Below are 17,536 nucleotides of genomic sequence, written 5' to 3'. Positions count from 1 at the left end.
TCCTCCTGGGACTACAAGTAACATCAGATCTGAACTGGACTTTGAACACTGCAGCCACAGTGAAAAAAGCCCAGCAGAGACTGTACTTCATCAGGCTGCTCAGAAAAGCTGGTCTGCACTGTCGCCCTCTCACCCAGGTCTACAAAGGACTGGTAGAGAGCATCCTCACCACAGGCATCACGGTGTGGTATGGAAACACCACACAGACAGAGAGGAAGGCTCTGCAAAGAGTCATAAAGACTGCAGAGAGGATCATCAGAACTGAACTCCCCTCCATGGACACAATCTACACACAGCGCTGTCAAAAAAGAGCAGAGAGAATCATTAGAGACACACTACATCCAGCTCACTCCCTACTCAAACACAAAAACTGCACATACAACCTCAGGCACAGACGAGCGGACAGTATCGCCACAAATAGAACACGCTTTTTTAAGAGCTTCTTCCCTGCAACAGTGAGACTCTTGGCCAAAACAAAACAAAATGAACTGATGTCCTGATATAGGGTTTGTGCAAGTTACAATGCTCTATGTGTCTTCTGTGTGTCTTTTTAAAAAAAAAATATTTTTAATTTTAATTTTTAACTTAACTTGACTCTCTGAATAGCCGCACAAGAGTTCCTATGTGTGTAAGCACAAATGGCAAATAAAGTTTTTGACCTTTGACCTTTGATTCTGCTTTCGTTCAATGGCGGGGGTGGAGCAATAGATCGCTCGTTACAGTACGAATCTTGATTGGTGGATAGCGACACAGGAAGTTCTTCTCAATAATTAAACCAGGAATTCTTAAAGCTGGACGATTGCACTGATAGCGGCGGGCTCCTTTTTAAGAGTGCGCAACGATACGTTCCCTTCAAATGACAAAGGAAGATGCTCAGATTTCTGCAGGTCCATAGTCATCGCCACAGCCTTGAATTGGTAAATTTGTTGAAAAGGTTCCCTAACCACGTCAATTACATATAGCTTTCCTTCAATAATTTCCCTTCAAATTACACAGAAAGCTACACATTAAATAAAACCATATTCTTATATTTAAAAACCGTGCCATCTCGACAATAGCCATGGACTTTTCTGAGAACCTCCTCACCATCAACTACTCTGAGTTTGAGTTTAGTTTATTGTCATTTGTACCGAGGAACAGTGAAAAGCTTTTGTTGTGTGCTATCCTGTCAGCAGAACGACAATACAGGGTTACGATCGAGCTATTCACTGTATACAGATACATGATAAAAGAAGGAACGTGAATAATGCTCAGTGCAAGATAAAGCCAGTGAAGTCCGATCAAAGATAGACCGAAGGTCTCAATGAGGTAGATAGTAGTTCAGGACTGCTCTCTGGTTGTGGCAGGATGGTTAAGATTTATTCCCCAAGTCGAGTATGCGCAGTGTGGCATTCTGTATCCCAGTTCTAAGATAAGTGCCTGGGAACAATTTAATCCACAGTGGCATACAATCAACGCTATAAAATCAGAGCCGGCACTGATACGGTCTGGTCTTATTTCGCCTCCACCCCCACCACTACTTTCAGTCTGAAGAAGGATTCCGTCTCGAAACGTTACCTACTACTTTTCTCCAGAGATGCTGCCTATCCCGCTGTGTTACTCCAGCATTTTGTCTCTATGTTCGGTATAAACCAGCATCAGTTGTTCCTCGTGTATATGTTAATACATAAAACTATATTCATAATGTAGGCTGTATCTATGTAGGCTCCAACCTATCTGTGTGTGTGTGTGTGCGGGGGGGGGGGGGCAACAACAATGAAACCTCCTTGAGAGTATAGTCATAGAGTCATACCAACACCGACCAACATGTCCATCCCATCTACACTAGTCCCACCTGCCTGCGTTTGGCCCATATCCATCTGAATCTGTCCTATCCATGTACCTCTCTAAATGTTCCTTAAACGATGCGATAATACCTGCTGAGGTACCTGATGGGTCAATAAGTTCACGTCGTCTTTGTTATAGTCATGTTTTCTGACAGGTTGCTCATAACATTTTACAATGATAATAATCGGATGTATGATCAGAAACTATTTATTGAACATATACACACATGAACCGTGCTCAAGGCACTATGCTAGCCAATTAAACAATAACAGTGAAATATGCAAGAGGTGTTATGGGTCTGGGATGCGAACCAAAGGTTGGTTGTCAAACTTAAAACCATACTATGATCTAAATATTGTTCACAATTAAGGGAGTTTTTGGAATTAAAAAATGGAAAACCTGAAAAAAGAAACCTGAAAAAAAGCATTGTGAATATATTCGTTTGGATGGTCAATATATTACCTTCAGTGTCGTATCGGCACATAGGAAAGGAAGTGAATGGATAGACAAAACAAGTCCCAATGAAAATGACCAACAAATAGTGGAAAATAAAAGGATGTGTATTACAAAATGCTTGAAATTATTATTTTATTAAAAGAGCAGATTAATAATCGTGAAAGATTTCAATCAGATCCAGATTAATTTGGCATCATCTTCAGCACAGGCGTTGTGACCGGGGGAAGGGGGAGGGGGGTGGGGGATCCAGTTGTATGTTCTATGTTCTATACACTGGCTCCAGCATAGATGTACAATAGAAATTCAGAACAACTCCTGCATAGTATGTATCAGATCCACATGGAAACAGAAGACGTTGGGAGGATAGAAATAAACGGTCGGGCGGTACCCGCGGAGAGAGAAAGCGAGTTAATGTTTCCAGTAAATAACCTGTCATCAGAAAGTCAAATGTAATTCTCACTTCACTGTTTCTGCCTGAATACTTCCAGCATTGTATGCACTTCTTGAAATATCCAATATCTGAAGCACCTTTAATTTTTTATCTGACCCACAATCTGAAAGCACTCAACAATAATGTTTGAGAACTTGCTTTGTTTGCTTATCTACCAATAACACATGTAGCCAGAGTAGATAAGCCAACAAAGTATGGGAAACATAAAGTTTGCCGAACCTGGACACTGGAGCCAGAAAACTGCTGGTTGAACTCAATGGAACAGGCAGTACCTCTGGAGGGGAGTGTTTAGTTTATTTTTTGAGATTCAGCGCGGAAACAGGCTATTTGGCCAACGGAGTCTGAGCAGACCAACGATCCCCTATACTAGCACTATCCTGCACACTAGGGACAATTTACAACCTATAATTTTATAATTGTATCAATAAAAATTGTACAATTTAAAAAAAATAATGTACTACTATTCAAATTAATTATAAGTGTACAATTGTTTTTTTTATTTACAATTTGAACGAAGCCAATTAACCTGCAAACCTACACGTCTTTTGAGGAGTGTGGAAGGAATCCGGAGCACCCGGAGAAAGCCCACGCGGTGAAAGGGAGAACGTACATACTCGGTATAGACAGCACCCGCAGTCAGGATCGAATCCGGGTCTCTGGTGCTGTAAGGCAGCAACCCCACCACTGCGCCACCGTGCCACCCAAGTAAGGACAAGGCATATTTCAGGTGTAAACCTTTAATCTGGCAAGGAATATATCTAAGCAATGTAACAGACCACGTACAGGAATATATATTTGCCCTTTCTTGGAATTGGCACGATTCATAGTCACATTTGTATACTTATTGAAAAGTCTTCAATGTTGCACTTAATGATCAAAGAGAGGGGACTGTAGCGGCTGCCCCACTGTTCATACTCCGACAACAACCCAATAAACCACACATATAGGCACGCTTACATCTATGCACACTTTACGTATGGCCCTTAGTCAAACAAGGGTTTGTGTAAACACTGAGACTGAGAAACTACAGCTGAGGATTAGTTAATAAAGTTAGTAAGTTAATAAAACCAATGTTGTAAATTACAGAACATTTCCTTAATTTGGCAAAGAGAAATTAGCTGGTAAAGGGCAGCACAAAATATTGTAACGGGTGAAGTTTTCAGGTTTTCTGTTAATGAGATGTAAAGAACGTACAAAGATAGAGTTCAAGTTTTAAAGTATTCTTTTATAAATAAATTTTAGAAGAATCAAGCACCAAGTATTCATATGGAAATGGGCGAGGAATTGAACTGTGCGCGTAGGGCGGAGAAGGATATGTTTCATAACCCTAAAATATAATAAAGGCGAACACAATACAGAAAGATTTAATAACAATTTCAGGGAAATATTGATCAGAATCATTTACGAAACTGACAGTAAAATAGAAGAATGCATAGAGCGCTTATGTGAGATTTAAGATTGTGACCAGTTACTTAAAATTACACAGAATCAAACGTGTTCCAAGTGAGCGCAATCACGCATTGTGAAAAAAAAGGATAGTAGAAATAACACATAGAATACATGTACGTGATAATTGCCATTAGGGGGTTGATTGCCAATTATTTAGACTTTTCTGTTTAAAAGTCAAACCAGAACTGGTGAACGTTATACTAGAATCCTTTCTGACAATGGTAAGAATTGAACTGATGGGCTACAATGCTGAGGACTAAATTGCGCACACGGTATCTTCCCCTTGCTCTACCTACTTTACTTATGTTCGACTTGATTGTATTTATGAATGGTATTATCTGATATGAATGGACAGCATGCAAAACAATGCTTATCATTATACTTCGGTACCCGTGACATAGAAACATAGAAACATAGAAAATAGGTGCAGGAGTAGGCCATTCGGCCCTTCGAGCCTGCACCGCCATTCAATATGATCATGGCTGATCATCCAACTCAATATCCTGTACCTGCCTTCTCTCCATATCCGCTGATCCCTTTAGCCACAAGGGCCACATCTAACTCACTCTTAAATATAGCTGGCCTCAACTACCTTCTGTGGCAGAGAATTCCAGAGATTCACCACTCTGACAATAAGAAACATAAATCTATACCTAAAAGTAACATAATATTTGCTGAAAATTCTCCAAAATAGGAAGATATCAGGATAAGTGATAACTGTGAACTTGAAATGGAAATTCAATCTTTGACCAACCTTAATGATGTAATTGAAGAGTAACAAGGTTCATGAGGGAAGGTAGAGGGTGCTACATTTCTGAAGATTCTGCTGGGCTTTCTTAAAGTGCCCCATGTGGAATTATGGCAAACATTAGAGAATGCGATTTAACTTGATCTGTAGCAAAACGAATCTAGCTATAATGCTCAAAATATGCAACACGGATCAAGGTTCGATAACCAAGTCAGCAAACGTTTGAAAAGCGTCTGGATCAGGGTCCCGACCCCAAATATCACCTATCCTTTATCTCCAGAGATGCTGCCTGATCCGCTGAGTTGCACCAGCACTTTGTGCCTCTCATTGGTATAAACCATCATCTGCAGTTCTTTGTTTCTACGCGTTGACTTGAAAATTGTGTTCAATTGGTCCTTACCGTCCATTCTTTGCTGATGTTCGTGACTCGGACATTTTTTTCACAACGATAAAAAACTTCAATTAAACCCAATCCCTCTTGATTAGCTAATAATGTTTAGGAACGAATATGATAGAATATAAGAGTCGCTGATAAATTTGTAGAATTGACGTGGAGGGTAAATGTAAGAAAATATATTTTCTGGGAAAGTTAACGGACGGCAAATCTTGCAAATTAAGAGTATCGATGGCGAATAGTGACATTGGTGACTGAATGGCAAATCAAACACCTCGAATGTTGCAAAACATACTTGGCTAATAAAGTATGATTATGATTATTATGATTTGTGTACCAGTACCAACGAGCAAATCATTAAAAAATAGTGCTGCAAAATAGGATCTTTAAAAAGAACCAAAACACAGATGGGCACCTCCAGCTGTGCGGAATTGAAAAGCAGGTAAGTATTCTCAGATTGCATGTAACTTGCCTGTAACATAGGCAGAGTAATGTTTACAGAGAGGTCACTATGTTTTTTAAAGACTATAAACGCCAAGAACTCACAAAACAAAACGTCGATGTCAAACTGACAGGCTAGTGGAGTTCATTTGCAAAGGTTCGTCTTATTTTTTATGTCCAAAGGGTATACTTGAGCTGTAAAATGATAACTTTCTCAAGACAGTGTAATAGACGAGTCTTGGTGCAAATATATCTTCAGATTGTAGTTGGGGGGGGGGGGGGGAGTCAATACTAGAGATCATAAATAAAGAGTCAAGAATAGCTCATCAATTAACTAAAGAGAAACCATTTCACCGAACTGCTGTGCTAACGATCACAACTGGTAACGGAGATTATTTGTACTAATATATATAATTGGAAATTTGACAAGCACAAGAGGGAAATATAAAATATGCTGATAGGGCGAGGAAAAATCTATGACAAGGAGGAGTATTGTGTGATGCATGAACATAGACATAGCCCGATTGGAACAAATCTCCTGGTCTGAAAGGGTACACGACCCAAAACATTAATTACAGCCAACATAATACGATACATACAAGTAGTTGGCGAAATAACTTCTCACCTATCTAATGTTGTAGGCTACATTTTATGCATTACTCTTTTGTACTCTATTATGTTTTAAACTGTTGTTTAATAAAATGGAAATGGCAAAATAACTCCAATGCATGGCACGTCCCCTTATCAAATTTTAAAGTGACTTTCTTCAGAACCATAGAATAATTTTTTCTCGTTATTTTTTATAGCTTCAGGTGTGAACACTGGCCACCTCATATATTGACTATTCTGATTTAGCAATCTAACAAACACATCAACCAAATGGGAGGAAACAGTCTGCATTGGTGAGTGCTAGGGCAAGGTGATCATAAATTACAGACGGGTAGAACGTTACACTCATATACTGGCTGTTTCATTTTCATTACAACGTTAGTGTCAAAATCACATATATGTTGGGTAGGATTAAACGATTTGAGATGGTTGTCGGGTAAAATATTTTCGAACGCAAGTTGCTAACTCGTAGCATGATATAAACAGGAATAAATACCATCCTTGGAGTCACCATAATCTTCTTCTTTAACAGGTGCCTTTAGTGACGGCTCCACTGTAGGGTTTCAAGAAAAGAAATTCGCTCTGGGATGATTCCGGTGACAAACAAACCGAGTAATGGTACCTCTCGGGGAAGGGTAGAGTTTGATCCGCTGCACTACAGTTCAAATGATCTCGCTGCGTAGAACCCCGAGGTAAGGCTTCCTTCGAATTCCTTGGCTTGCAACAACAAACTGTGCACCCGTCAGTTTGAACAATGCCCATATCTTGTTTACACTTCAATACAACCAAGAAGACGATGGTCAAAAGGAACAAAACCGAAGTTGATCCGAAGGTGAGAATTAAATAAAGATTTATATCGGAGGTATGTCCAGAATCACTGTGCAACTCCATGTCTTCTGATATTTTCTCACTAACGTTGCCCAAAATCGACATGCGGATTGTAGCTGTACTTGACAGGCTCGGTTGTCCATTATCACTCACCAAAATGACCAGACTTTGAGAGGTATCATCATGGTCCAAAATGCTTCTCGTTGTTCTGATTTCGCCTGAATTCCGCCCCACGCTGAATAGAGTGGGATCGGCTGCTTGAAGTACCCGGAAAGAGAGTCGTGCGTTCTGACCAGAATCTGCGTCGGTTGCCATTATCTTGGTGACCAAGTACCCCTGGCCCGCTGACTGGGGCACGATCTGTACGGCTGGTGATCCATTCTGTTCTGAAGGTGAAACAATTACCGGAGTGTTGTCGTTTTGATCCAGGATGATCACATTCACCGCGGCGCTGCTACTCAGTGGAGGTGCTCCGGCGTCACGGGCCTGAACTTGAATCTGGAAGGTTTTGAGCTTCTCGTAATCAAAGGAGCGCAGTGCGTAAATGGTGCCATTCATCGAGTCGATACGGAGGTGAGTGGGCTCCAGAGAATCCTGAAGATTGCCTCTGAAGGAATAGGAAATGTAGGAGTTCTGGTCCAAATCTGGATCAAACGCAGTGGGTGTGAAAATAGAAGCACCCGGAGCGTTGTTCTCCATCACATATAATGTGTAAGAGGATTGGGAAAATTGTGGCGCGTTGTCATTCACATCAGAAACCGATATCTGGATAGTTTTATTTGTTGACAACGGGGGAGACCCAGAGTCCCAGGCTATGATATGCACGTTATATAGTGAGGTGATTTCCCGATCTAAAGCACGACTGGTGGTGACTTTATAATGGTTGGTATGAGAGGATTGAATTTTAAAGGGAACGCCCAATGTAATATGACAGTTAACTTGTCCGTTTTCTCCAGAATCTCGATCAGTAATGTCCATCAAAGTCACCACCGTCCCGGGCGCAGTATCCTCGGAGACCTGCCCAGACAGGGAGGTGACCTTTATCTCCGGGGCATTGTCATTTACATCAATCAATTCAATCAGCAATTTGGAATGTCCTGTAATTGCCGGCGAGCCATTATCTACCACTTGGACGTCAAGTTCATAGCTATTGGTCTCTTCAAAATCCAGCTGTCCTTGAACTTTGATCTCTCCAGTTTCTGGACCTAAACTGAATAACTCACGCACCCTCCGTGGGACAATATTAAGGAAGGAATATTTTAACTCGGCGTTAGTACCTTGGTCCAGATCGACAGCTTTGATTTTGCTCACCAAGGTTCCCACGGGTACATTTTCTTCCAATCTTGCCGTGTATATTTCCTTCTCAAACACCGGTGCATTATCATTGCTGTCTAATACACTGATGTTGATTTGAGTTGTCCCGGATCTCGGAGGGCTGCCGCCATCGACGGCCGTCAATAGAAGCTGGAAAGATGCTTGATGTTCGCGGTCCAAAGATTTCTCCAACAATAACTCTGCTGTGACTGTATCCTTTCTGGCATGCACCTTCAAACCAAAGTGCTCATTGGGACTGATAATATACTCATTGACCGTATTTATCCCCACGTCTGGATCGAGTGCGCTCTCTAGTGGGAAACGAGAGCCCGGTGCAATAGATTCGGCCATTTGCAAGAGAATAGCGTTCTCTGGGAAAGAAGGCGAATTATCATTTATATCGACAATCTCCACCTCACCCCGGTACATTTCGAGAGGGTTTTCTAATATTAACTGGAAGGCAAGCGTACAGGAAGGGCTTTGTTCACAACGTTCCTCTCTGTCTATTCGGTCCCTGACAAATAGAACGCCCGTCTGTATATTTATCTCCAAATACCGTCTTCCGTCAGCAGATGCCAGATGGCATTTTCGAGCTGATAAATCTTCAACGCTGAGTCCTAAATTTTCGGCAATATTCCCAACAGAAGAACCATAGTCCAGTTCCTCCGGAACAGAATACCGAATTAGACCCAACCCCTGGTTCGATAGGCAAACAATGAAAATAAAATTCAGCATCAGACGCATCAAGGCGTTGCTGCTCTGCGAATTCGCCATTGTTGTTGCGGCAGATTATTCTTTATTATTCGGCCAAAATGTTTCGTGGGTGTCTCGCAATAAAATCTTCTGAGCGATGCGTCTTCGTGCAAAATTTACAAAGGCCGTTTCAGTCGGAGCTGTCCTCTGCAAGCTCAATGGGAAGTCTTTCGGTCTCCAATGGGGAGGGGCAATGGATCTCCCGCGGAGGGTGCGTACCTATTGGTTGCCGGCAACACAACGAGCCCCTGTCAATCAGTACCGAATACAGTTCTTAAAGGCAGAATGTGCCCGAGAAAATGCGGTGTTCAACTAAAATACAGAAATATTGTTAAAAATCATCTGCATTTATACTTTCCATCGAACCTTGGTAAATATTTCAATATGTTTGCATTTTTCCAGATGGGTCATTTTATGTTATTGATCAATAGTTTTCCAAACAAGCTGTCGCAAAATATACCATGTACTTTGGTAGCTTGATTAGTTACGCAACTACTCTTTGCTCGAAGGATCTATGATCGGTTGATCTGTAAAGGCAACATTTTGGCTTCAGTCTATGCAGGATTTCAGCATTTAAAGCTTTACGGCTTGGTATATTCTTTTAAGAATACAACGTGGAAAATCTGTTTAGACTTAGATGACTGCATGTTCAACCGTGGTCACTATTACAATTATTCGCCTTAAGCCATGACTTGTTATACAGTTACCCTATAACTATATCATGTACGCCAACATTCTTGTCATAGGATGGGGGGGATTCCAAATGCTATTTATGGTAATGAATATTTCTGGAGAGACAGCGAATATCAAGTGTCAAATAAACGATGATTGAGCTTCTGAAAATATCTACACCAGTCAAGAATATAGTTCATTGTAATATTTCTGTTAAAAAAAGAGAGAATAAATCCGGTATCACTCACCGTGGCTGAATAATGTTAAAGATTAAAAATGAAATTCAAGGAGAACACTTAAATTATTTGACAAATTTTATGCCCGAATTCTGAAAGTCACATAACATGCTGGAAAACGCAGCAGACCAAGCAGGACATGTGAAAAGAAAAGGACTTAGAGTTTCATTGAGATAGACACATAGAGCTGGAGCAACTCACCGGGTGAGACTGCATCTCTGGAAAAAATGAGAAAATCATTTTCTCCGGAGATGCTGTCTGACCTGCTGTCTGACCCGCTGACTTATTCCATCTTTCTGTTTCTATTTTCAGTTTGAATCAGCATCTACAATTCTTTCCTACACATTCGTTTCATTATCTAGACGTGATGCTTTTTTGCTTTATTTGCATAAATTCTGCTTTTCTAGTTTGTCTTTTGTGTTTAAGGATAGTAGAAGAGATTGCAGGGAAATTAAGAAACAACAGGGCAGCACGGTGGTCCAGCCGTGGAGTTGCTGCCTTATAGCGCCAGAGACCTGGATTGGACGATGCTGTCTGTACGAAGTTTATAAGTTCTTCCTAGTATAGATGGTGGCTTGTGTGGGCAAGTTGGGCCGAAGGGCCTGTATCCACGCTGTGTGAATCATTCCCGTACACTACCACAATCTAGCCAATTAACCTATACATTTGTACGTCTTTGGCATGTGGTAGGAAACCGGAGCACCCGAAGAAAACCCACGCGGTTCTAGGGAGAATGTACGATTCTATACAGACAGTACCCGTAGTCAGGATCGAACCAGCGTCTCTGGCGCTGTAAGGCAGCAACTCTACCGCGGCTCCTGTGTGCAGCCCGGGTGTTTCTCAGTTTATTTGCATTCGCTTCCCCTATCCACGAAAACAAAATAAAAACTGGAAATGTTCAGCAGATTAGGCAACATTTGTGGAAATAACGCATTAAAGCATCACGCCGGTGGCCTGAAACTCAAACTCTTTGTGTTTGCACAGGTGCTGATATGATGAATGAGGTTTGACAGGCAATAGTTTTAGAAAACATAGCATCTTGTAAAAGCCTTTCAGTTTGGCAAACCTTTGTTCTTTAGCATCGCCATTGAGAGGCAGGTGGATTGTAAGGTTTCAGGAAAAGGAATTCACTCTGGGGTGATTCCCGTGACTGGCAAGCCGAGTAATGGTAACTCTCAGGGAAGGGCAGAGTTTGACCTGCTGCACTACAGTTCAACTGATCTCGCTGCGCAGAACATCGAGGAAATGCCTCCTTCGAATTCCTTGGCTTGCAACAACAAACTGTGCGCCCGTCAGCTTCCACATCGTGTTTACACTTCAATACAACCAATAGGACTATGGTCAGCAGGAACAAAACCGAAGTTGATCCGAAGGTGACAATTAAATAAAGATTTATATCGGACGAATGACCAGAGTCATTGTGCAAATCCATATCTTCAGATATTTTCTCACTAACGTTGCCCAAAATCGACATGCGGATTGTAGCTGTACTTGACAGGCTCGGTTGTCCATTATCACTCACCAAAATGACCAGACTTTGCGAGGTATCATCATGGCCCAAAATGCTTCTCGTTGTTCTGATTTCGCCTGAATTCCGCCCCACGCTGAATAGAGCGGGTTCGGCTGCTTGAAGTACCCGGAAAGAGAGTCGTGCGTTCTGACCAGAATCTGCGTCGGTTGCCATTATCTTGGTGACCAAGTACCCCTGGCCCGCTGACTGGGGCACGATCTGCACGGCTGGTGATCCATTCTGTTCTGAAGGTGAAACAATTACTGGAGTGTTGTCGTTTTGATCCAGGATGATCACATTCACCGAGGCTCTGCTACTTAGTGGAGGCGCTCCGGCGTCACGGGCTTGAACATGAAACTGGAAGGTTTTTAGCTTTTCGTAGTCAAAGGAGCGCAGTGCGTAAATGGTGCCGTTCATCGAGTCGATACGGAGGTAAGTGGGCACCAGAGAATCCTGAATATTCCCTCTGAAGGAATAGGAAATGTAGGAGTTCTGGTCCAAATCTGGATCAAACGCAGTCGGTGTGAAAATAGAAGCACCCGGAGCGTTGTTCTCCATCACATATAATGTGTAAGAGGATTGGAAAAATTGTGGCGCGTTGTCATTCACATCAGAAACCGATATCTGGATAGTTTTATTTGTTGACAAGGGGGGAGACCCAGAGTCCCAGGCTATGATATGTACGTTATATATTGAAGTTGTTTCCCGATCTAACGCACGACTGGTGGTGACTTTATAATGGTTGTCCAGAGAGGATTGAATTTTAAAGGGAACGCCCGATGTAATGTGACAGTGAACCTCTCCATTTTCCCCAGAATCACGATCAGTAATGTCCATCAAAGCCACCACCGTCCCGGGCGCAGCATCCTCGGAGACTTGCCCAGACAGGGAGGTGACCTTTATCTCCGGGGCATTGTCATTTACATCAATCAACCTGATCAAAATTTTGGAATGTCCAGTAATCGCAGGCGTACCATTATCCTCAGCTTGGACATCAAGTTCATAGCTGTTCGTCTCCTCAAAATCGAGCTGTTCTTGAACTTTGATCTCTCCACTTTCAGGATCCAAGCTGAACGGCTCACGTACTCTCTCTGGAACAAGATTAACGAAGGAGTATTTCAATTCAGCATTCGTACCTTGATCCAGATCGATAGCTTTAATCTTGACCACTAAAGTACCCACAGGTGCGTTTTCTTCTAGGTTTGCCGTATACACTTCGTTCTCGAATACGGGCGCATTATCATTGTTGTCCAGTACGCTGATGTTGATTTGTATGGTCCCGGATCTCGAAGGCGTGCCTCCATCTATGGCCATCAGGGCAAACTGAAAGGATGCCTCCTGTTCGCGGTCCAATGATTTCTCCAACACCAGCTCCGCAATTTTTGTGCCATCCTCTCTGACGTTCACGTTCAACCCGAATTGGTCATTGCGACTGATAGTATACTCAGTGACCGCATTTGTCCCCACGTCTGGATCGAGCGCTCTCTCCAGTGGGAAGCGAGAGCCCGGTGCAATAGATTCGGCCATTTGCAAGAGAATGGCGTTCTCTGGGAAAGTGGGCGAATTATCATTTATATCGACAATCTCCACCTCACCCCGGTACATTTCGAGGGGGGTTTCTAATATTATCTGGAAAGCAATTGTACAATACGGACTCTGTGCACAAAGCTGCTCTCTGTCTATCCGACTACTGACAAACAAGACGCCAGTGTCCACATTTACCTCCAAATACTGCCTTTCTTCGGCGGAGACCAGGCGACATTTTCGAGCTGATAATTGTCGAACGGTTATTCGCAAATTTTCAGCGATATTCCCAACAGAGTAGCCATATTCCATTTCTTCAGGGATTGAATAACGTATCAGTCCAAGCCCCAGGTGCAATGCATGTAGAATGAAAATTAAAACCATTGCCCTAAATTCCAAGGCGTTGTTTTGCTGCGAATTCGCCATTGTCTCTGCTGCACTTTATGTTTCAAATCTGGCAAATCCTTGCAAGCGCTGTCCCAGCAACGGGATAAACTGACCGATTGTACCTGCTTGCTAACAAACCTCAACCTGCGTTTATATTGTTTCGACCTTTACATAGCATTCCGAATTGAATTCCTTTTCGGTTTATTCACCAAAGGGGAGGGGCAATGGATCTCCCGCTGAACGCGGCTGGCTATTGGTTGCCTGCGACACAACGAGCCCCTGTCAATAACGGCAGACTGCGTTTCTTAAAGCTGGTATTATCCCGAATTGCGCTTTTCAACCAAAATTTGATATAGTCGGCTGCACTGAATCATTTGAAACATTTTCTACCGAATTCGGATTCATCCTTCTTTCGATATTATTTATCAGTTGCAAATTGTAGCGGGTATTTTGCCCCCTAATTACCAACAACTGCTATTTCCACCAACCAGTTGGATGTGCAAAGGTAACATGTGACCTGTATTTATTAATGATTTTGTATTTGAAGCATTTCAGAATAATCCATTTTAGCACCAAAAGGCAATGACAGCTCTGATGAGCCTTTGGAGACATCAAAATTAATTCATGTCCAAATAGTCAAAAGTGTCCAACAAACATGAAAGTATTTGGACCATTCCATTTAGCCTTGGTTAATATGCGCATAAATCCCTTGTGGGTACTATATTGCAAATAATTGCAAATATATTTTTTTAAAGAAACATAGCATAAAATGCCGAGCAAGTTCACAACACAGTTGACGTTAAATTAAAGGTAGACACAAAATTCTGGAGTAACAGCGGGACAGGCAGCATCTCTGGAGAAAATGAATTCTTCTCCAGAAATGCTGTCTGTCCCGTTAAGTTACTCCAGCATTTTGTGTCTATCTTCGATTTAAACCAGCATCTGCAGTTCTCTCCTGCAGTTAAATTAATATGCACTAATAGTTGCGATTAGTAAGTTATAAAACTGATAGATCGTGTAGGAACTGGGGTAGATGAAGAATATCATAGCAAGTTTAATATTCCTAAGAGTCCACATAGTTAGGAGTCAAGAATATTTATTATAATGTGTCCCTAAACGGAGTAATACAATTCTTACTTGAAGCAGCACGACAGTTATGCAAACATAGTATTTAGTTGATACCAAAATAAGCAACAAAAAGAAGTACAATGTTTCAAATATATACATATATGTATGGTGCAAAACAAAAACAAACCTCGAATTCATTTGTGAAATCATGGTAGTTCGTAGTTCGGAGTTAAATTGGAGTTCGTAGTGTTCAATAGCCTGACGATTGTTGTGAAAAGGCTATTCCTGAAGCTGGGCATTGCGATTTTCAGGCTCCTATACCCTCTTCCAGATGGCAGGAGTGAAACGAAAGCGGAACTTTATGGAATTCCTTAACTAATTAGACCAACAATTTTTAAACGGGGAGATATAATATCCATAATTTTATTTATGTAGGTTAGCCAGATGAAAATATGGGCCTAATCCCTACCAGTTCCCTCCCACTGATTCCTATACCTGTGTGGAACTCGTCAACTTTAATAACATTGTCACCAATTGTCACCCTACCCTCAAATTCACCTGGACTATCTCTGACATGTCCCTGCCTTTTCTGAACATCCCCATTCCATAAGACATTCTATCTCTCGATATCTGGTATAAATCCATGAATTCCCACAGCTACGACTACACCCCACCCCACCCTCCAACTTGCTCCCTGAAACGACAGCACCCCATTTTTTTTCTCAGTTACTCAGTTTCCCCAGCTGCATCTGTTTCCAAGATAATGTTTTCCATTTGAGGATTTCTGAAATGTTCTCCATCTACCAGAAATGTGGATAGAAGCAAAATGCTGGTGTAACTCAGTGGCTCAGGCAGCATGTCTGGAGGAAAAGAATAGGTGACATTTCAGATCGGAACCCTCCTTCAGTGTGGGGCTTTCCCTCTGCCATTCTTGATGTATTTCCGCACATGCCTTTCCTCTATTTCCTGCACATCTGCTCTCGTGTTCTCCCGTCACAGAGAGAGCACGGACAGCGTTCCCTTGGTTCTCACTTTTCACCCCACTACCCTCCTAGCGCGGAATATCATGCTTCGTCGTGTTCATCAGCAACAATGGGGTCGCGTCACCAAAGCAGCCATTCTCTCCCACCTGTTTATTCTTTCCACAGGGACCACTCCCTCCACTCCTCCCCTCCCAGCAACCCATGGCGCATCTTCTTGCAACAGTAGGCATTGCAACACTTGGCCTTTCATCACCTCACTCACCACCATCCATTGATCCAGATGACTCTTCAAGTTGAGGCAAACGATCACGTCCAACATTCAGTGCTCACTGTGTGGCCTCCACTACAGTGTACTTCAGTACTGGGCGACTGTTCTGCAGAGCACCTGTGTTCTGTCCATAATGGCAATCCCGAGCTTCACATTCCATGGTATTAAACTCCTTTCCTCCATCCATACTGACGTTGGTCTTCTCCACCACCAATGTGTCTCTTTACAATGAGATGCCGCGCATTCGTGCACCACAAGTAAGGTGCTACATGCTGATTGTACCCATCTGCCAATTCACCCTCCCTCGCCTGTATCCACCTATCACTGCCAGTCTTTGTCCTGACCCGATGAGTTCTTCCAGCTCTTTGTGTGTTTGCTTAACGATTGAGGCAGATACAATTCATTCTGTCAGAAACGTCGTGATTAATCATGTAAACTTTGACGATGATTTTCACCGAAGTACCCTGCCACAATAAAATTATTTGGCCAAATTTGCGATACAAATAGCCGAGAAACTTCATCCATTTCAGTAATTCCAAGATATTTACCACTCACGTGACCATTGCCAATTTTTATCCGCAATTAAATAAATATATTACGGTTAAAAAATATTGAAGATCGTTGAATAAAAGAAGACCAAACACAAACGTCATAATTAAGGCCAAAATTTAACATTGGAAGAAAATGCAGAATGTCGGCTCTTTGAAATCAGAAATAACAAAGAATAACGTTTGGGGACAAGGAAATACGTACTGGAAATAGGAGAGCGGACTTAGAGTTTAGCATTTGGCGAGAAATGAGACTAGAACTTGTGTACGTCTCCGAATTAACTAATTTTTATCACGACTATCTGTTCCATTTCCAGAATCCTTTGGACATATTTTTTGAAGATTTAACGTTGGACTGGAACCTAAAATCGTGGAACACGGGAATGCCATTCTGGGGGTATGTTTTCAATCACCATTCCAGCACCTTTACCGCTTCAAGTTTGTTTGTGCTTGCAGTACATATTGCTGCAAGTCTACTGCACCTGATCAGCGACCATTCTGAACATATCCACAATGTGTGGATGAATGTACCGTCGCCCGAATACAAGATTAATCTGCCTTGATGTTTTCCCTGGTCTTGTGTATCATTACAATGAAAAGTCACGCACCCAACAACCACAGGTATGATGTTACCTTCTGTAATCTGACCTCTGGTTCAAAAATCTGTGAGTTTGGAAACGTACGATGAGAAGTGAAAATGACATATTTAAAGATGGATGAATGGTCAGTTTAAGATATATTGTAGACTATGGATTTTGTAAAGAAGATGTGAGGGGTGCAATAATGGAGACTGACAAACACGTTATAATTCTTTCTCGCGACTATCGTAGCGCAACAGATTATGAAGAACTATTCATCCTGTTCAAAAAGTTAAAAAAGTATTATTACACTCAGTAGTCGAATAATAGGGATGGGGGAAACGAAACACACATTATATGCACGACGATGGAAAGTTTTGACTAACTTATGATTTTCTTTAAGAGAAGAATAGAGAATGAGGTTGATATGAATTTCGTTTGGAAGGAGGAACTTTTGATATGAAGGAAGAATGGTCGGATCTTTGAATAAAA

At 41.9% G+C, this 17,536-nt stretch overlaps 2 protein-coding genes across 2 annotated transcripts; both read right to left on the bottom strand.

Annotated features, from left to right (window-relative positions):
• Positions 1 to 6,021: 6,021 nt before the first annotated feature.
• Positions 6,022 to 9,770, bottom strand: LOC116978565 (protocadherin-10-like). The gene has a single exon (XM_033029797.1). The coding sequence runs from the start codon at positions 9,289 to 9,291 to the stop codon at positions 6,901 to 6,903; it is 2,391 nt and encodes a 796-aa protein (XP_032885688.1). The 5' UTR covers positions 9,292 to 9,770; the 3' UTR covers positions 6,022 to 6,900.
• Positions 9,771 to 10,941: 1,171 nt separating this feature from the next.
• On the bottom strand, positions 10,942 to 13,800 carry LOC116978566 (protocadherin-10-like). The gene has a single exon (XM_033029798.1). It carries the CDS (start codon positions 13,636 to 13,638, stop codon positions 11,254 to 11,256), a length of 2,385 nt encoding a protein of 794 aa, XP_032885689.1. The 5' UTR covers positions 13,639 to 13,800; the 3' UTR covers positions 10,942 to 11,253.
• Between the last annotated feature and the right edge of the window lie 3,736 nt (positions 13,801 to 17,536).

Source organism: Amblyraja radiata, chromosome 11, assembly GCF_010909765.2.
Source record: "Amblyraja radiata isolate CabotCenter1 chromosome 11, sAmbRad1.1.pri, whole genome shotgun sequence".
Taxonomy (NCBI): domain Eukaryota; kingdom Metazoa; phylum Chordata; class Chondrichthyes; order Rajiformes; family Rajidae; genus Amblyraja; species Amblyraja radiata.
Note: the sequence above shows the minus strand (reverse complement) of the source record. Positions and strands in the feature narration are given on the sequence as shown.

Bases quoted from the DNA above. Each gene is read 5' to 3' on its own strand.
- LOC116978566 (XM_033029798.1), bottom strand. From the start codon at position 13,638: ATGGCGAATTCGCAGCAAAACAACGCCTTGGAATTTAGGGCAATGGTT.
- LOC116978565 (XM_033029797.1), bottom strand. From the start codon at position 9,291: ATGGCGAATTCGCAGAGCAGCAACGCCTTGATGCGTCTGATGCTGAAT.